At 42.8% G+C, this 18812-nt stretch overlaps 1 protein-coding gene across 5 annotated transcripts; it reads left to right on the top strand.

The window, feature by feature from the left end:
• The first annotated feature begins 3221 nt into the window (after positions 1 to 3221).
• Positions 3222 to 16021, top strand: LOC139542204 (myosin light polypeptide 6-like). Of its 5 annotated transcripts, none has more exons than XM_071347354.1 (6): positions 3222 to 3429; positions 5800 to 5827; positions 12388 to 12537; positions 12782 to 12955; positions 13279 to 13356; positions 15378 to 16021. In XM_071347354.1, the coding sequence occupies exons 1-6, from the start codon at positions 3247 to 3249 to the stop codon at positions 15404 to 15406; spliced, it is 642 nt and encodes a 213-aa protein (XP_071203455.1). In that variant the 5' UTR covers positions 3222 to 3246; the 3' UTR covers positions 15407 to 16021. The 5 variants fall into 5 exon arrangements, with proteins under 5 accessions (XP_071203455.1, XP_071203456.1, XP_071203459.1 ...); XM_071347355.1 differs by having other exon boundaries at positions 3225 to 3429; positions 12388 to 12531; XM_071347358.1 differs by lacking the exon at positions 5800 to 5827 and adding an exon at positions 5551 to 5578 and having other exon boundaries at positions 3228 to 3429; positions 12388 to 12531.
• Positions 16022 to 18812: the final 2791 nt, after the last annotated feature.

The raw sequence follows: 18812 nt of genomic DNA, 5'->3' as shown, positions 1-18812 counted from the left end.
AGCTCTGTCGCACGCTGGGTATGTACATAGTCAATGGTAGGCTTCGAGGGGACTCCTATGGTAGGTACACCTATAGCTCATCTCTTGGCAGTAGCACTGTAGACTACTTTATCACTGACCTCAACCCAGAGTCTCTCAGAGCGTTCACAGTCAGCCCACTGACACCCCTATCAGACCACAGCAAAATCACAGTCTACTTGAACAGAGCAATACTCAATCATGAGGCATCAAAGCCAAAGGAACTGAGTAACATTAAGAAATGCTATAGATGGAAGGAATGCAGTTTGGAAACCTACCAAAAAACAATTAGGCAACAGCAAATTCAATCCCTTTTAGACAACTTCCTGGGTAAAACGTTCCACTGCAATAGTGAAGGTGTAAACTTGGCAGTAGAAAATCTTAACAGTATATTTGACCTCTCAGCTTCCCTATCAAATCTAAAAATCTCAAATAGAAAACCGAAGAAAATGAACAACAATGACGAATGGTTTGATAAAGAATGCAAAAATCTAAGAAATAAATTGAGAAACCTGTCCAACCAAAAACATAGAGACCCGGAAAACCTGAGTCTACGCCTTCACTATGGTGAATCACTAAAACAATACAGAAATACACTACGGAAAAAGAAGGAACAGCACGTCAGAAATCAGCTCAATGTAATTGAAGAATCCATAGACTCTAACCAATTCTGGGAAAATTGGAAAACACTAAACAAACAACAACACGAAGAATTATCTATCCAAAATGGAGATGTATGGGTAAACCACTTCTCCAATCTTTTTGGCTCTATAACAAAGAATAAAGAGCAAAAACATATACATGATCAAATACAAATCCTAGAATCAACTATTAAAGACTACCAGAACCCACTGGACTCTCCAATTACCTTGAATGAGTTACAGGACAAAATAAAAACCCTCCAACCCAAAAAGGCCTGTGGTGTTGATGGTATCCTTAATGAAATGATCAAATATACAGACAACAAATTCCAATTGGCTATATTAAAACTCTTTAACATCGTCCTTAGCTCTGGCATCTTCCCCAATATTTGGAACCAAGGACTGATCACCCCAATCCACAAAAGTGGAGACAAATTTGACCCCAATAACTACCGTGGAATATGCGTCAACAGTAACCTTGGGAAAATACTCTGCATTATCATTAACAGCAGACTCGTACATTTCCTCAATGAAAACAATGTACTGAGCAAATGTCAAATTGGCTTTTTACCAAATTACCGTACAACAGACCATGTATTCACCCTACACACCCTAATTGACAACCAAACAAACCAAAACAAAGGCAAAGTCTTCTCATGCTTTGTTGATTTCAAAAAAGCCTTCGACTCAATTTGGCATGAGGGTCTGCTATACAAATTGATGGAAAGTGGTGTTGGGGGTAAAACATACGACATCATAAAATCCATGTACACAAACAACAAGTGTGCGGTTAAAATTGGCAAAAAACACACACATTTCTTCACACAGGGTCGTGGGGTGAGACAGGGATGCAGCCTAAGCCCCACCCTCTTCAACATATATATCAACGAATTGGCGCGGGCACTAGAACAGTCTGCAGCACCCGGTCTCACCCTACTAGAATCCGAAGTCAAATGTCTACTGTTTGCTGATGATCTGGTGCTTCTGTCACCAACCAAGGAGGGCCTACAGCAGCACCTAGATCTTCTGCACAGATTCTGTCAGACCTGGGAGAGAGAGAGAGAAACAGAAAGAGAGAGAGAAACAGAGAGAGACAGAAACAGAGAGAGAGAGAAAGAGTCACAGAAACAGAGAGAGAGATACACAGAAGCAGAGAGAGTCACAGAAACAGAGAGAGAGTCACAGAAACAGAGTGAGAGATACACAGAAACAGAGAGAGATACACAGAAGAAGAGAGAGTTACAGAAGCAGAGAGAGAGTCACAGAAACAGAGTGAGAGATACAGAGAGAGAGATACACAGAAGCAGAGAGAGTCACAGAAACAGAGAGCGAGTCACAGAAACAGAGAGCGAGTCACAGAAACAGAGAGAGAGTCACAGAAACAGAGAGAGAGAGAGAATTGAAATTGGATTGAAGTTGAATTGAATTGAGAAAGAGACAGCGAGAGAGAGATACAGAAACAGAGAGAGAGTGAGAGTCAGAAATAGAGAGAGAGAAACACACACTAGGAAACACAGAGCGAGAAATGTGCATAACACGTCATGCCAATGAAGCAAATTTACATTGAAATTTAATTGAGTGTCCTCAGTTTCTGTGCATGGCAGATCTGATTCTAAAATCACCACAGGAACCACAGGAAGGAACCACAGGAAGGAAGGAACCACAGGAAGGAAGGAAGGAAGGAAGGAAGGAAGGAAGGAAGGAAGGAAGGAAGGAAGGAAGGAAGGAAGGAAGGAAGGAAGGAAGGAAGGAAGGAAGGAAGGAAGGAAGGAAGGAAGGAAGGAAGGAAGGAAGGAAGGAAGGAAGGAAGGAAGGAAGGAAGGAAGGAAGGAAGGAAGGAAGGAAGGAAGGAAGGGAAAATATCTGGGGAATAAAGAGAATGTTTATTATTCCAGATTCCAAAATAGAACATTATATTTTTAGCTTTACTGGCTGTATCAAGTCTTATTGTTACACAAATAGACACGACACACACACCCAAACCACTTCACAGTATAATTAGTGGCAGGTGTATAGGTGATGATGTGTATAATAATACATGAATACTGAGCTCACTTACACAAACAAGCATACTCACTGACTCACCCACCAGCCTTTCTGACCCATATAAAATGTGCGCTTTCTCTCTATAGCTGCGCCCCCTCCTCATTCGACTCTCCCTCTCATCTCCACTCCTACGCGGCTCAATCTCAACGTCACTTACATGCTCTTCTCTTCTATACAACCACCTCTCTCTGCCTGATCCACCTGCCTGTCCCCCAGGCAACTATACTCATCCCTCTCTCTTGGCCTCTTTATCTCTCTCTCTTCTCTATCCGTCTCTCACTCCCTCTCTCTAAATATATCCCTCTCTCTCCACTATCTCTCTCCACTATCTCCCTCTATTTATAGACTTCCCTCTCCATTTCTCTCTCTCTAGCTCTCTCGCCATCTCTCCCTCCCTCTTTTCCTCTCTCTCTCTCTCGCTCCCGTACACATCTGACACACTTTCTCTTTTTCTGCCTCCACTCCTCTCAGCAACCACATTAGTAACCAGTACAGGGAACAGAGTGAGAGGGCGACAGAAGTACTGTTACGAACTCCAGAAATGGCCCCTAAAAGAGAACCATCTATTAAGAAGACTCCATCGCCTGTGGCCCAGCAGCCCAGACTAGGGCCTCCTTTCCCTTGCCTCCCCTCAGCTAACCCTGCCCAGCCAAGGTCAGCTCCAGAACAGAAACCCAGGATGCTGCGACCCTCTGATTCTCCATTTGACCCCAGCACCATGGAGGTGAGTGGAGGTGCCTCCCACAGCACCCAACTCTGTGTGTGTGTGTGTGTGTGTGTGTGTGTGTGTGTGTGTGTGTGTGTGTGTGTGTGTGTGTGTGTGTGTGTGTGTGTGTGTGTGTGTGTGTGTGTGTGTGTGTGTGTGTGTGTGTGTGTGTGTGTCTGTGCACAGCAATAACAGAGCTAATGTGGAACGCAATCCTAAAATCTAGATCAGTGGAAGTCTCTTTACAAAATGTATCGATACAGTGCTGAATAACTACTATGACTAATAGGGCATGCTGAAAATAGCCCAATGCTCCCATGTCATAATAGACTGGAAAGTAGGCAGAGCGATAGGCTGTTTCTTGAGATGCAAGCATTCAATCCATTTTGAAATATGCAGTTTACTACTATTGTTTTGTCCTGGGAAATGCTCGAGGCTCAAAGCATCTCAAATTATGTTTCTCAATAGCATGATGTGCTTACAAAGCGGACTCCACAAATCCTCTTCCAAATAATCTTCCTATTGTTTTATGAGAGACTAGTAGGAACCAAACTACCAGTATCATTCTGGGATAAAGATGAGTTGAGAACTAGGGCACTGCTATAGAAGCTGTCTGTGACTGACCTCCTCTGGGAGGGAGTGTGCTTATTTCTCTCCAGGAGATACTCTGCTATAACCTTGAGCCTTCCGCAGCAAACATTTACATATTCATATCCTGGGGGGGAAGGTTAGTGAAGGGAAATGAAATAAACTCGTTTTCTTTCCTTTATAAAAATGTTTGGTTAGAAATGTAAAATCACAGAGACATCACAATTGGTAGACCTATATTTGTGTTTCATCCACATTAGGCCTGTCGCTCTGTTATGAAACATCCATAGCTTTGCTCTCATCAATGCTTTGTATGTTACTTTGCAATAGAATTAGTGGTCTGCTGCATGTCTGTGTTGCGAGAGTTTATAAAGGGGTCAATATACCCATAGACTGTAAACACTCCTTGGCACTTTGTCCTCATTGATCAGAGGACTAGACAGGTTGTGGCCTAGTCAATGAGCTAGTCTCAGAACCTAAGGAATCCAACACCATTTCTAGAACAGGCCAAAATGAAACATACATTCAGAGTATAATGTAGCTAGGCCTATGACAGTTTCAAAATGTTTTACCACAGATAAAAGAGGAAATTAGAAGATCTAGTTATATATCTAATAATGCTCCTGAGTGGCGCAGCGGTCTAAATTACTGCATCTCAGTGCAAGAGCAATCACTACAGTCCCTGGTTCGAATCCAGGCTGTATCACATCCGGCCGTGATTGGGAGTCCCATAGGGCGGCGCACAATTGACCCAGCGTCGTCCGGGTCTGGCCAGGGTAGGCCATCATTGTAAATAAGAATTTGTTCTTCACTGACTTCCCTAGTTAAATAAAGGTCCAATAAAAAAATATATATAAATATACAGTATATATATCTTTGGTTTTACCATGGAAAATGGCCAGGGCAGAGGCCATTCTACCCTGGCATGGCACCTGTCCATGGTTATGCGAACTGCGCAGATGCAGCACAGAGGAGCTATGACGAGCAAGTAAACACTGCTGGGGCTGTGCTAGTACTAGTAGGGCTTTTCCTTGCTGCCGACCCCTCACATTCCTCCAGCTCCCGACGTCTTCGACACACTCCAACAGCCACAGATATGGTGTGTTCTTCAATAACCTGTATTAACTAACTAGCTATCTATTCGAAATCCTATTCTTATTTCGGGAATTGTAGCTATGTCGAATTAGCTAACAGTTCGTTAACTTTACTAGCTAACGTTAGCCAGTTTAATTGAGCAGAACCAACTAGCAAGTTAGCGTTATCGTAGCTAATTAGCTTACTGGCTAACGTTAGTCGCTTACTCGCCAGTTTAGCAACCATAGCTTATCGATATAAAGTGGTATACCAGTAGCTAAATCTCAATATAATTTGCCATTGTCTCCAAATGTCACTCAGATGTTAGTATTTCTCACTGACTAGTAACGTTAGCTAGCTAGTTCCTAGATAAGGGTGTGATAGAAAGTTGTCTGCCTAGCTAGCTAGCCACAGGTCTTTCGCAACAGGATTTTACAAAATCATAGTAGTTAGCTAACTTTATCTTTCTTTGAACAGTCTGACTTCTCAGAAGATCAAATCATGGGTGAGTTACACATTTTGCTAACTAGATTAGCTAGCTAATTTTCCCAAACTTGACCAACTATTGCATGTTGCCATCCTCAACTCAGAGACAAATGCCACTTATTTTTTTTTCTTGCTTGTCTTACTTTTTCTTTACTGGCTATCATCTGCTTTATGCCTTGTCTGTCATTCCTCCTATAGTAGCAAAGTTACCACTCTTTCCTTACTGCTTGTTCTTTCCAGATTGAGTTTAACCTGGATCAAATACACGGTGAGTTATTGGCGAATGACCCTAAAATTTGGCCCCTGAGTCTTGGACCTGAATCTAACCGTGTTTAAGGCATGTTGTTTGTCTGATACAGTTGCTGAAGGCTGTGATAGCCAGTCACACCATGGATATTATGTTGGTATATTTTATGACAGAATGAGTCTTACCTGTTATTTTAGCCCATTGTGTCATGTCTGTTTCCTGTTTTTTACTGTCAGTAGAAAGTCTGTTTTATAGCTAGTTTCATCCTCGTTAGCTCAGATCCAGTATACAAGGTAGTAATAGGCTCCTGGTGTGTTTGTTAGTGCATTTCTATAGACAGGAAATCCACCTTTTGCATACCATAGGTCGTCACTCCACTTTCTGTGTTTGCATCAAACTGCATACATTCCCAATCGTCCCGTTCCCATGTACCATAAAAGTTTGCATGCTATCTTACTAGCTTGTCATCTCCCCTGGAGTGTTCCCTTTCCTTTTTTGGAGTTAGACACAGACTAGTATATGAGTCTTCTCCACTCCCTGGCTTGTTTAATCATGGTTGACAATACAGCTCTCTGTCCCTCGCTCCTCCATGACCTAATATGGTGTTGGGAAATGGAACTCAGCGGGCCATGAGGGAAGAGGGAGGCACATTCCTGAGAACAGGAAAAATTACAACGGTGCTGTGTTTGCCTGTAGTTCTGAAGGGATATCCCATACTCTGCAGGCCAGGGTTGTGGTCAATTCCACTTCAATTCAGTCAATTTGGGAAGTATATGGACACTTAATTTAAATGTACATCATTTTCAGTTTACTTCCTGATTTCACAGAATTGAACAGGAATTGGCCCCTAGTCTGATAAGTGGTCCTAGAACCGAGAGACCGCCACCAAGCGCTTACATAATTTCTCTTTCTAGGCCTTTTAGTGGCTTATGGGCCCTTTCTAGTTAGTTCGGCCAGCTTCTTTATAAGACTTTGCTACTACTAATCAACTTGTTTGTTTTAAGGAAATGTTCAGCTGAATAGTTAAAAAAAAAAATTGAAACCAAATAGACTGATCTCAATAACCTATGGTTGAGATGCTTTGGCATTGTCATTGCTTCTGCACTGTCTGCTATGGATTTAGTGTTTTCTGTGCCCTACACTAGTACTCAGTAGAAACCTGCATGCCTCCTTGGAAGGCTTAGATAACATCTCCCGACCTTATATTACGCAGACCTATTTAAGGTCATCAAATATTCAGATGGAAGTAAATGCACAAAAGAGATTACGACATCTGAGAACTTACCGGTGTGAAGACTCAAGTGTTGGTTACATAGGAATTCATATCAGATTTTCCCCCCCCCTTGTTGATATTTGAGTCTACAGTGTTAGCCTAATTAGGCACATTTACAAAGCTCATGGTAGTTAGTGTAGGCTGTAGCAAGTGAGCCTCTTGTGGCTGTTTAGTTTGACTTGTTTGTCATTACTTGGTAATGTGGATGCGGACTAGGCTAATTCCCTTAGTGAACTGGGTGTTGTGCCATTAAAAGGGGAACCGTTCTCATATGTGGCTACATTGGATAATGTTCCCCAGCCTTGCTTAGGTAATGTCATTCTGCTCAGGTGTTTTCTTCCCCCATCTACGCCGCTGGCCTCAATTAACCTAAACAACAGACCCCATTATCCAGGGTAGAGTCTGATATGCGCCTTCGTGTAAAATGAGCTGGCTTCTGTCGAAATCACACGGAGAGACCCCCGTCAACGGCGCAAAATTTGCGCGCGAGAGTAGCCAGCGTCAATTCACATACACTGCGTAGCGTATGCCAACGTAATTGTCATGAAAATCCACAATAAACCGTTGTATTTGTTCGCTGTGTTGCCCCTGGGAGTTCCTTTTGACTCACCTTAGATGTCGTACGCAAGCCACCGTACCTAAGCTAAAGTCTTGTTGCATTTGCTAGCTTTTGGTATTTTATTAGGGTCCCCATTAGCAGTTGCAAAAGCAGCAGCTACTCTTCCTGGGGTCCACATGAAACATAATGCAGAATGACATAATACAGAACATCATTAGACAAGGACAGAACTACATACATTTTTAAAAAGGCACACGTAGCCTACATATCAATGCATACACACAAACTGTCTAGGTCAAATAGGGGAGAGGTGTTGCTTTATCTGTTTTTTGAAACCAGGTTTGCTGTTTATTTGAGCAATATGAGCTGGAGGAAGTTCCATGCAAGGAGGAAGGAAGTTTCATGCAATAAGGGCTCTATATAATACTGTACGTTTTCTTGAATTTGGGGAAAAGACCCCTGGTGGCATGTCTGGTGGGTTTGTGTGTCAGAGCTGTGTATAAGTTGTCTATGCAAACGATTTATGGATTTAACACATTAATGTTTCTTATTAAAAGAAGTGATGCAGTCAGTCTCTCCTCAACTCTTGGCCAAGAGAGACTGGCATGCATAGTATTAATATTAGGCCTCTGATTACAATTAAGAGCAAAACATGCCGCTCTGTTCTGGGCCAGCTGCAGCTTAACTAGGTCTTTCCTTGCAGCACTGGACCACACGACTGGACAATAATTAAGATTAGACAAAACTAGAGCCTGCAGGACTTGCTTTTTGGAGTGTGGTGTCAAAAAAGCAGAGCATCTTTTTTATTATGGCTAGACCTCTCCCCATCTTTTCAACCATTGAATCTATATGTTTTACCATGACAGTTTACAATCTAAGGTAACGCCAAGTAATTTAGTCTCCTCAACTTGCCACACCATTCATTACCAGATTAAAAAATATATATATATGTTTTTATTTATATAGCCCTTCTTACATCAGCTGATATATCATATATCAGTGATCGGTAAGCTGCTCTGGCAGTTGATGCTTAAAGATAGAGGGGGAGATATAAGACTCCAGCTTCAGTGATTTTTGCCATTTGTTCCAGTCATTGGCAGCAGAGAACTGGAAGGAAAGGCGGCCATAGTAAGTGTTGGCTTTGGGGATGACCAGAGAAATATACCTGCTGGAGCGCGTGCTACGGGTGGGTGTTGCTATGGTGACCAGTGAGCTGACATAAGGTGGGGCTTTACCTCGCATAGACTTATAGATGACCAGGAGCCAGTGGGTTTGGCGACAAATATGTAATGAGGGCCAGCCAGCGAGAGCATATAGGTCGCAGTGGTGGGTAGTATTTGGGGCTTTGGTGACAAAAAAGAGGGCACTGTGATAGACTACATCCAGTTTGCTGAGTAGAGTGTTGGAGGCTATTTAGTGAAAGACATCGCCAAAGTCGAGGATTGGTAGGATAGTCAGTTTTAGGAGGGTATGTTTGGCAGCATGAGTGAAGGAGGCTTTGTTGCGAAATAGGAAGCCGATTCTAGATTTAATTTTGGATTGGAGATGCTTAATGTGAGTCTGGAAGGAGAGTCTAACCAAACACCTAGGTATTTGTAGTTGTCCACATATTCTAAATCAGAACCGTCCAGAGTAGTGATGCTAGTCTGGCGGGAGGGTGCAGGCAGCAATCAGTTGAAGAGCATGCACTTAGTTTTACTTGTATTTAAGAGCAGTTGGAGGCAACGGAAGGAGTGTTGTGTGGCGTTGAAGCTCGTTTGGAGGTTTGTTAGCACAGTGTCCAAAGAAGGGCCAGATGTATACAGAATGGTGTCGTCTGCGTAGAGGTGGATCAGAGACTCACCAGCAGCAAGAGCAACATCATTGATGTATACAGTGAAGAGAGTCGGCCCGAGAATTAAACCCTGTGGCACCCCCATAGAGACTGCCAGAGGTCCGGACAACAGGCCCTCCGATTTGACACACTGAACTCTGTCAGAGAAGTAGTTGGTGAACCAGGCGAGGCAGTCATTTGAGAAGCCAAGGCTGTTGAGTCTGCCGATAAAAATGTGGTGATTGACAGTCGAAAGCCTTGGCCAGGTCGATGAAGACTGCTGCACAGTACTGTCTTTTATCGATGGCGGTTATGATATTGTTTAGGACCTTGAGCGTGGCTGAGGTGCACCCATGACCAGCTCGGAAACCAGATTGCATAGTGGAGAAGGTACGGTGGGATTCGAAATGGTCGGTGATCTGTTTAACTTGGCTTTTGAAGATTTTGGAAGGGCAGGATGGATATAGGTCTATAACAATTTGGGTCTAGAGTGTCTCCCACTTTGAAGAGGGGGATGACCGTGGCAGCTTTCCAATCTTTGGGGATCTCAGACGATACGAAAGAGAGGTTGAATAGGCTAGTAATAGGGGTTGCAACAATTGCGGTGGGTCATTTTAGAAAGAGAGGGTACAGATTGTCTAGCCCAGCTGATTTGTAGGGATCCAGATTTTACATCTCTTTTAGAACATCAGCTGTCTGGATTTGGGTGAAGGAGAAGTGGGGAGGGGCTTGGGCAAGTAGCTGCAGGGGGTGCTGAGATGTTGGCCGGGGTATGGGTAGCCAGGTGGAAAAAATGGCCAGCCATAGAAAAATGCTTGTTGAAATTATCGATGATTTATTGGTGGTGACAATGTGTCCTATCCTCAGTGCAGTGGGCAGCTGGGAGGAGGTGCTCTTATTCCCATGGACTTTAGTGTCCCAAAACTTTTTGGAATTAGTGCTATAGGATTTCTTTTTTATAAAGCTAGCCTTAGGAAAGCTAACTGACTGAGTATATTGGTTTCTGACTTCCCTGAAAAGTTACATATCGCGGGGGCTATTCGATGCTAATGCAGAACACCACAGGATGTTTTTGTGCTGTTCAAGGGCAGTCAAGTCTGGGATGAACCAAGGGCTATATCTGTTCTTAGTTCAATTTTTTTTGAACGGGGCATGCTTTTTTAAGATGGTGAGGAAAGCACTTTTAAAGAGCAACCAGGCATCCTCTTCTGACGGGATGAGATCAATATCCTTCCAGGATACCCGGGCCAGGTCGATTTAGAAAGGCCTGGTCATTTAAGTGTTTTAGGGAGCGTTTGACAGTGATGAGGGGTGGTCGTTTGCCCGCGACCCATTACGCATGCAGGACATGAGGCAATAATCTTTGAGATCCTGGTTGAAGACAGCAGAGGTGTATTTAGAGGGCAAGTTGGTCAGGAGGATATCTAAGAGGGTGCCCATGGTTACGGATTTAGGGTTGTACCTTGTAGGTTCCTTGATCATTTGAGTGAGATTGAGGGCATTAGCTTAGATTGTAGGATGGCCAGGGTGTTAAGCATGTCCCAGTTTAGGTCACCTAACAGTACGAACTCTGAATTGATTGTCCCCCATCGATCTTCACATATGGTGTCCAGGGCACAGCTGGGGGCTGAAGGGGGTGGCAACGGTGAGAGACATGTGGCAACGGTGAGAGACTTGTTTCTAGAAAGGTGGATTTATAAAAGTAGAAGCTCGAATTGTTCGGGCACAGACCTGGATAGTATGACAGAACTCTGCAGGCTATCTCTGCTGTAGATTGGAACTTCGCCCGCTTTGGCATTTCTATCTTGTCGGAAAATGTTATAGTTAAGGATGGAAATTTCTGGATTTTTGGTGGCCTTCCTAAGCCAGGATTCAGACACGGCTAGGACATCCGGGTTGGCGGAGTGTGCTAAAGCAGTGAATAAAACAAACATGGACACGCATGCTTTGTTTAATGCCAGTGGCAGGTCATTGGTAAAAATAGAAAAGAGTAGAGGGTCTAGAGAGCTGCCCTGCGGTACACCACACTTTACATGTTTGACATTAGAGACGCTTCCATTTGAGTTCTATTAGATAGATGGCTCTGAATCCACAATATGTCAGAGGTTGAAAAGCCATAGCACAACATCACACGGATGTTGTAGCTAATTAACCTGAGTTGTAAACAACCAAGTCTCATTCTTCTACAAACAGTGACGTTATTCTCTCTTGAAATCGGAGTCCTCGAGTTTTGCTTAGGCTATAAGCCTGTGACACACAGCACAAAGCTGCATTTAAAAAAACAATGTAGCCTATTTGACTGATAAACCTTAGCTTGCAGGCAAAAACATTTTAAACTACATCTTTAGTCTACTTAGCATAGGGAAGATCATAACAATTCCTATTCTGCACACGACCCACACAATTTATCTTCTTATTAAACAGATTTGCTTTCTAAGTTGACGCTTGCGGTCCATCAATTTTCTCTCATTAACTCATATGCGTTCTATTTCCAGTGTGAGCACACTCGTTCACTCGCTTAAAAAAAGAACGCTTTTTGTTTGAATTGGGTTTTAGGCTACCCACTCCACTGTAGTTGGTGCTCTCTCATTTTACTTTCCTACGTACCACCGTGTTGATCCCGCTGGTCAGGTGAAGGGAGACCATGATTTGTTCATTAATGGAATAAGCTGATGTTAAACAATGCCAAGTTCACTAACCTGTTATTCTAGCAAAAACTACCTGAAGTAATACACACATTATCAGTTGTTATCATATTGATTGGTGTCTTTCTCTGGCCTGTCTTACTTATCCAACCTCTCTTGCATTTCCAACTTGTTCACCATCTTCCCGTCTTGAATTTTTTTTCTTCTCCATTTCCTAACCATTTAACATCCCTCTCCCACACCTAATCATTCTCTCCTCACACTCAACCATATCTCCCTCCCACCCTCTAGAGTTTAAGGAGGCTTTCCTCCTCTTCGACAGAACCGGCGATGGGAAGATCAGTTACAGTCAGTGCGGCGACGTTATGCGGGCGTTGGGCCAGAACCCCGTCAATGCAGAGGTCCTCAAGGTCCTGGGCAACCCCAAGGCTGAGGGTGAGGGTGAGATACAATAGAATACTGTATACTAGTGTTCTATTTCATTCTGTGCCCTAAATATATCTCTCTAGCAGAACTTGTTTGGACCAGGGTTCTTTGAGTTTTCACAAGCGAAGGCGTTATCTGATGCAAAAATGATCTAACCGCCTTTGACCTAGCGATCACTTGTGCTGAAAGGGTTATAATGTTTAGACCCCTGTGTTCACTCATATCATCAATTCATTAATTTCCTCCATTTCTACTTCAGAGATGAACCACAAGATGCTTGACTTTGAGCAGTTCCTGCCCATGCTGCAGGCCATCGCTAAGAATAAAGACCAGGGCTCCTTTGAGGATTTCGTTGAGGGACTGCGCGTCTTTGATAAGGAGGGCAACGGCACCGTAATGGGGGCAGAGCTGCGTCACGTCCTCACCACACTAGGTGGGTTACTGGAGCGTCATTCTTTTACTCTCATCCACATCTGAGGAAAGACATTTCATGTATTTAATGCAGAATGCAAATCCCCGAGCGAAAGGTCATCTAATTTGGAAGTTGACTCAGAAAATATAAATCCTAAATGTCACAAAGATAATCTCTGTAATGTGACAATATTTTTTTTTTATCAAAGCACAAACATCAGATTTCAGAAGATTACCGATTTTTAAAGTGTTTTCTTTTTAAGTTCAACACCAATGAGAACACAACTTTTGAACATAACAGTGTAGCTATTACTTTACTAATATATGAGTTTGTCTGTCCTTCAGGGGAGAAGATGACGGAGGAGGAGGTAGAGACGCTTCTTGCCGGACACGAGGACGCTAATGGCTGTATTAACTATGAAGGTGAGCGGGAGGGAGGGGGAAACGGAGAATGAAAGATGGAGGGAGGGAGGGGAAACGGAGAATGAAAGATGGAGGGGAAACGGAAAATTAGAGATAGAGGAGACATGGATGTGTTGTTGTGTCTGATTAGGTTAATAATGTGGTGTAAGTACCCCACCGACCTTACACGACTTCTACTTCTAACCACAACACCCTGGTTATGCAATGATGACCGTGCATGTTTCCTTGCTGTGTGGAGAGAGGTAAAGTGCAGAAGTTGTGGCGGGGGAGGACTTCTGAGCTACAGTGTGTACAAAATGAAGATATGGATGTTTTGGTGCAAAGGTTTGTTTATGCAGGGATCAATATTGATAGCGCAATCTTGCAGGTAGCCTTGAGGTTAAGAGCATTGGGCCAGTAACCGAAAGGTCGCTGGTTCAAATCCCTGAGCCGACTAGGTGAAAAATCTCTGTCCTTGAGCAAGGCACTTAACCCTAATTCCTCTTATAAGTCGCTCTGGATAAGAGCATCTGCTGAATGACAAGTGCCAATGTCGATGGCTGAATAAGTGGACAAGTTTGTTTTTCTATAACTTTACCGTTGAAGCAGTTGGCTAAAGAACTGGACGGAGGCGGTGAAAGTACCAGCGATTACAATCTCCTGTGTCACTGCACAATGATGTATCTCTGCAACGTTTTGTATACAGTAACTGTTTGGTGATGGGAGAACCAGATTGTGAATACAAACCGAATAGGTAACATGCTGTGTAACTGTTCTTCCTCCACAGCGTTTGTGCGTACCATCATGTCTGGCTGAGCGCCGGTATGAGCAGGGCAGCAGAGGGTATACTGTAGAGCCTACTTGAACAACGGGCTTCTTCTCAGGCTCTCCTGCTTTAGGCATCCCTGCAAAACATACACACAAAAGCTGTTATTTGCCTTGTAAACCCATTGTACATCTTGCAGTGGGATAGCCTGGTGAGAGAGAGCCCTGTTGTAGGGCAGTTTGGACTGGAGGTTTTGACTCGTTGGTAGACTCCCTGTTCTCTCCTGCTGCCCCCTGTCTCTCTCTCCTACCCTGAGCCTGGCTGCTACAGCAGGCCCCTCTGCATGTCTGGATATCCCCTCTGTCTGAAGAATTAGTGGAATCTCATTTGTATTCCTCGCTTCCTCTGACCTTTTCCTTCAATGCGTTTTGAGAAGGAGAAGAGGAGAGAGGAAATACAATTGATATTCACCCTATAGAGGGGTAGTTTATACATGCAGAGCACTCTAGCAGGAGTGGTTGTAGTACTCCATGTTGTGTTCGGAGCTGGGCTGGATAATGTAATTGAGCACCTTTTGCAGCAGGTTATTACCCACAATGCAATTTTCTCATTTGGGCCTCTCATCACATGAATTCCATGCTGCCACAAATAGGCAGTTTGCTTTGGAAGTCTCTCTGTGGAAGCCCCTACATGAGAATTAACACTAAATTGACCATTTGAATCAATGTGAGCATATCTTATATATTCCCCCAACTCTGACTCAACAGACCAGTCACTCCTCCCTTTTACTAACCCCAGAATTGCAGTGAATTTGCTATTTTTTGCTGGCGATATCTACTCTCCTTATAGACACTGATTATAGCTGAGTGCTATTGTGATCTCTGTAGATCCCCCCCCCAATCTCTCTCTTCCAATCTCTTCCCCCCTTATCCGTGCCTCATAGAGAAAACAAAGATGGTTTCTCTTCTTTAACGGTCTCTTGGATCCTAGAACAGTCATCCTGGCCAAATCCATCCACTTTGGCTGAGTAGGAGATACTGTAGAGATGATCTCTCAACCTCTGTCCTCCTCCCTCGCCCCCACTTTCCTCTACTCATGGACTTAGATAAACAAGGGATGTACCTCCTACAACAGCATCCCTCAACAATGTTGAGGTCGAAGGGTTAATTTTCAAAACAACCAGGATGTTGCTGTATTTGGAGTGGATTTCCCCCAATTAGCTGTGAATTGGGATTCTAATGTTTTTTCTCTCTCTTCCTCTTTCTTTACACCACAGAACTCGTCCGGATGGTCATGAGCGGTTGAAGATCGGGAAGAACATTCCTTCCTATTCTTCGTTTTCACCCTGTTTATGTCTGTGACACATTTCCCCTCCTTTTTGCAACTAGTTTCCAGTCCTGCCCGCTTCCTGTGCAATCTTATTATATCTTCACGTTTCTTTTTTCTTTCGAAAGTGCCTTTACATTCCCAAGTTAAGACCATTAGTGACCCAAGCTTTTTTTAAATTGTTTTAATGCGTCAGCCTGGTCCGTTGAATTAAGAATAAGACCAACTTGCATGTAATTAGAAGCTTGTGTGCTGCTGGCGTGACCAGCAATAACATTCCAAGAGAGAGCACTTCATACCAACTGTTTGCGCCGTCTTGCCTGTTGCCAACTCTGTCAATGGTATGACAGTGACAGCAATGGAGTTGTCAAGACAGCACAAAAGGATCTGAGACCAGGCTAATGAAGACTTGCTTTGGCTGGGAATGTCTCCCTTCCTATCGCTCCCAGAGCTATGCAGTTAGTTAACCAATATGTATAAGAAGCCATACAATCATGACGACATAGAAATCCATGAGCGGTTCAGTGGATTTTTTTTCTTTTTTCTTCCATTTATTTGTTGCAGCGTTCCAATAAAAAAATGATTTTCTGAAAACATTTTTTTCTTCGTTTTTTTTCTAACAAATTAAAATTGTGAGAACATGATTTGACAGGGTGAACATAATACACCTATGAGTGTTTATTGTAAAATACTTTTTTAATAATTTTGTTTAACTGACAAATTTTGTCTTTTAATTAGTGCTCAGAAATGTGTTGCAATCTATTAAGTGGGCACAAGAGGGCAGTGCTGTGTCTGTTGCAAAAAGACCATTGTACTCGGCCCATACAAGCAACATCTATTGTATGTTTTGTGAATGACAGGTTAGGCGGTAACCATAAACCCACAATGAAACCAAAACTAATTGAATGACTACAATTCTAACAGTCTGCTTTTTATTAAATATTGGCATAATGAGTTTGCACTGTTGGAAAAGGCATGCTCTAAATCAATGGGAATAGTTTTCACTTCATATAACATGTTTCTATAGTTACGAAGTTCTCTTGTAACCAGTGTAATATAATTGTTCTAACACTCTTAAGAGAGCTTTTTATGTATTTTACAACCACTTCAATCTCAACTTTCCTCGGCGCTGACTGAATTTTAAAAAGATAATTATTGCGTTGAGATTGTACTACAGTTAATTGATCAGTGTGTGATCCGGTATGACAGTGTTCTGGATTGGAACATGAAACTGTATGACAGTGTTCTGGAACATTCCCAGTAGAATCCTGTATGTTATGTTGCTTAGTGTGCCAAGACCGATTCCTCTCTGGCTTCCTGACCTTTTCCTTATTCCCCTCACAACCAGTCAACTATTTCCTCTCATTAGGTACCAAGAGATCTATCGGTGTGTGTGTGCGTGCAAAAGATAAGGTATCATAGCACAGGGGTGAATAGGTTGTCCACTAATTACTGAGCGTACGTGCACAGGCCTGTGTTTGTGTTGGATGTAAGTGAAGTGTATTGATTATTTTAAACCTGCAATTTGTGAGCGTGTGATCCTCGTGGCTCTGCATTGACAGGGGAACCTCTAATGGCCTGCAACCTGCCTCAAAACCTCTCCACCAATTAATTTTACACTGGAATCTATCTGCCAGGACTACTGGAGAGAGCAAGCTAGGGGCCTGAGCACACACACTTTCGCTTTCTGTATTTTTCTCATGCACACTCTCCCTCTCACACACGCAAAGATCCACCCCACTCGCTCCCACAGGCAACAGATTCACCAAAGCCCTTTAAATCCAGAAGGCCATTAACTCTCTCCTTTAATTAAAGGTTTCCCTCTGCTCTCTGCCAATACTACAGGTACTGTAGTATTCAAGAACCAATCAAGGAGGAGGAGACATCGCCCTCTGGATGACTAAATATTTCAACAGTGAAATTACAATAAAAAGGAGAGGGCAAAGATTACATACAAGCATAAATTAGTTCAACCTCACATTTGAAAATACTGGGGAAAAAACGTTTATCTGTCTAAATAGGAGACATCACTGGAGAATCCCAGAGATAAATGTCTCAATTAGCCTAGTAATTACCAGACTGAATACCACTGCGTGGCAAACATGTATGTGAACTTGTGAGATCAGGCTGCTTGCGAGGCTGTCTCAATGCTAATAATAGTTATAGCTAAACTAGGATGATTATTGAAAATTAAGATAATGGAAGATTTATCATTCAGCCACGTTCAGATGTTCGGACTCAATCGGCAGAGCACAGCTCTTGCACCACCAGGGTCATAGGGTCTGGTTCCTATTGCCGCAATCCATGACTGTAAATCGCTTTGGATAAAAGCATAGGCTAAATATACACAGTTAAATCAGTTAGTGACAATGACAGTTTGAGGTAAAATCTCCATGCATATAATTCATGTATATGTTCATTTCCCGTCATTACCAGGCTTACATATTGATTTATTCTCTGAGAAAGTGACAGGCATGGGACTGACTATTGATTTATTCTCTGAGAAAGTGACAGGCATGGGACTGACTATTGATTTATTCTCTGAGAAAGTGACAGGCATGGGACTGACTATTGATTTTTTTAAAAGCCAGTTCGATAATCTGCTTCTAATGGTGTACATTTCAACTCTAACTAATCATGCGTTTTACATGACACGTTAAGCACAGAAACAGAAATCAAGATCACCTCAAATATAATGTATTGACATGTTTTGATTTACCAGGCTCTCCATACATGTGTGGAGAGTGATGTAGCTTATTCATCCTTATCATAATTATTTAGGAAGCATTTAAATAACATCCTAGATTTACCGAGGGTTACACGTGGTTTGTTGTGACAGCTAATACGTGTTGTTACAGGTCATAAGGATGACATAATAGAGCTTCGTAGAGCTTCAAATCCACATGCCTTAAATACCTGATACTTTTAAACCAATGTTACACTTCATGTCTGTTTAGTTCCGTCAAGATAGATATCCTTGCAATTTTAAAAATAAGATATTGGGTGGATTTTGTAGAGCAGGGTGTATTACCTACAACACAGGTCAATGTATTAGTGTTTCATTGTAAGGCTGTGTCTTAACTAGACATATTGGAAATCCATGGAGCAAAGGTTGGTCTGAGGCAGTGGCCAGCCGTTGGGAGTTCGATCCCAATCCTCTCTCTCTCACACACACACAACCACACACAGCCACCTATCTCACAGGTCACATTTCCAATTCCACACAGGCAGTTCAAGCACCAAGCAGTCGCTCCAAATGAATGTCAAATTAGTTTGTGTGTGTTTGTGCATATATGTGCTGTTTATTTATCCTGTTAACATAGTAGGCTACAACACAGTCTCCAGTCCATGTACAGTTGCTGGTGAATGTCATCCCCGGTATCCA

The sequence above is a fragment of the Salvelinus alpinus genome, chromosome 17 (assembly GCF_045679555.1).
Source record: "Salvelinus alpinus chromosome 17, SLU_Salpinus.1, whole genome shotgun sequence".
Lineage (NCBI taxonomy): Eukaryota > Metazoa > Chordata > Actinopteri > Salmoniformes > Salmonidae > Salvelinus > Salvelinus alpinus.
Note: the sequence above shows the minus strand (reverse complement) of the source record. Positions and strands in the feature narration are given on the sequence as shown.

Bases quoted from the DNA above. Each gene is read 5' to 3' on its own strand.
- LOC139542204 (XM_071347354.1), top strand. From the start codon at position 3,247: ATGGCCCCTAAAAGAGAACCATCTATTAAGAAGACTCCATCGCCTGTG. The intron at 12,538-12,781 runs GTGAGATACAAT...TTTCTACTTCAG, and splicing joins CCCCAAGGCTGAGGGTGAGG to AGATGAACCACAAGATGCTT. The intron at 12,956-13,278 runs GTGGGTTACTGG...TCTGTCCTTCAG, and splicing joins TCACGTCCTCACCACACTAG to GGGAGAAGATGACGGAGGAG.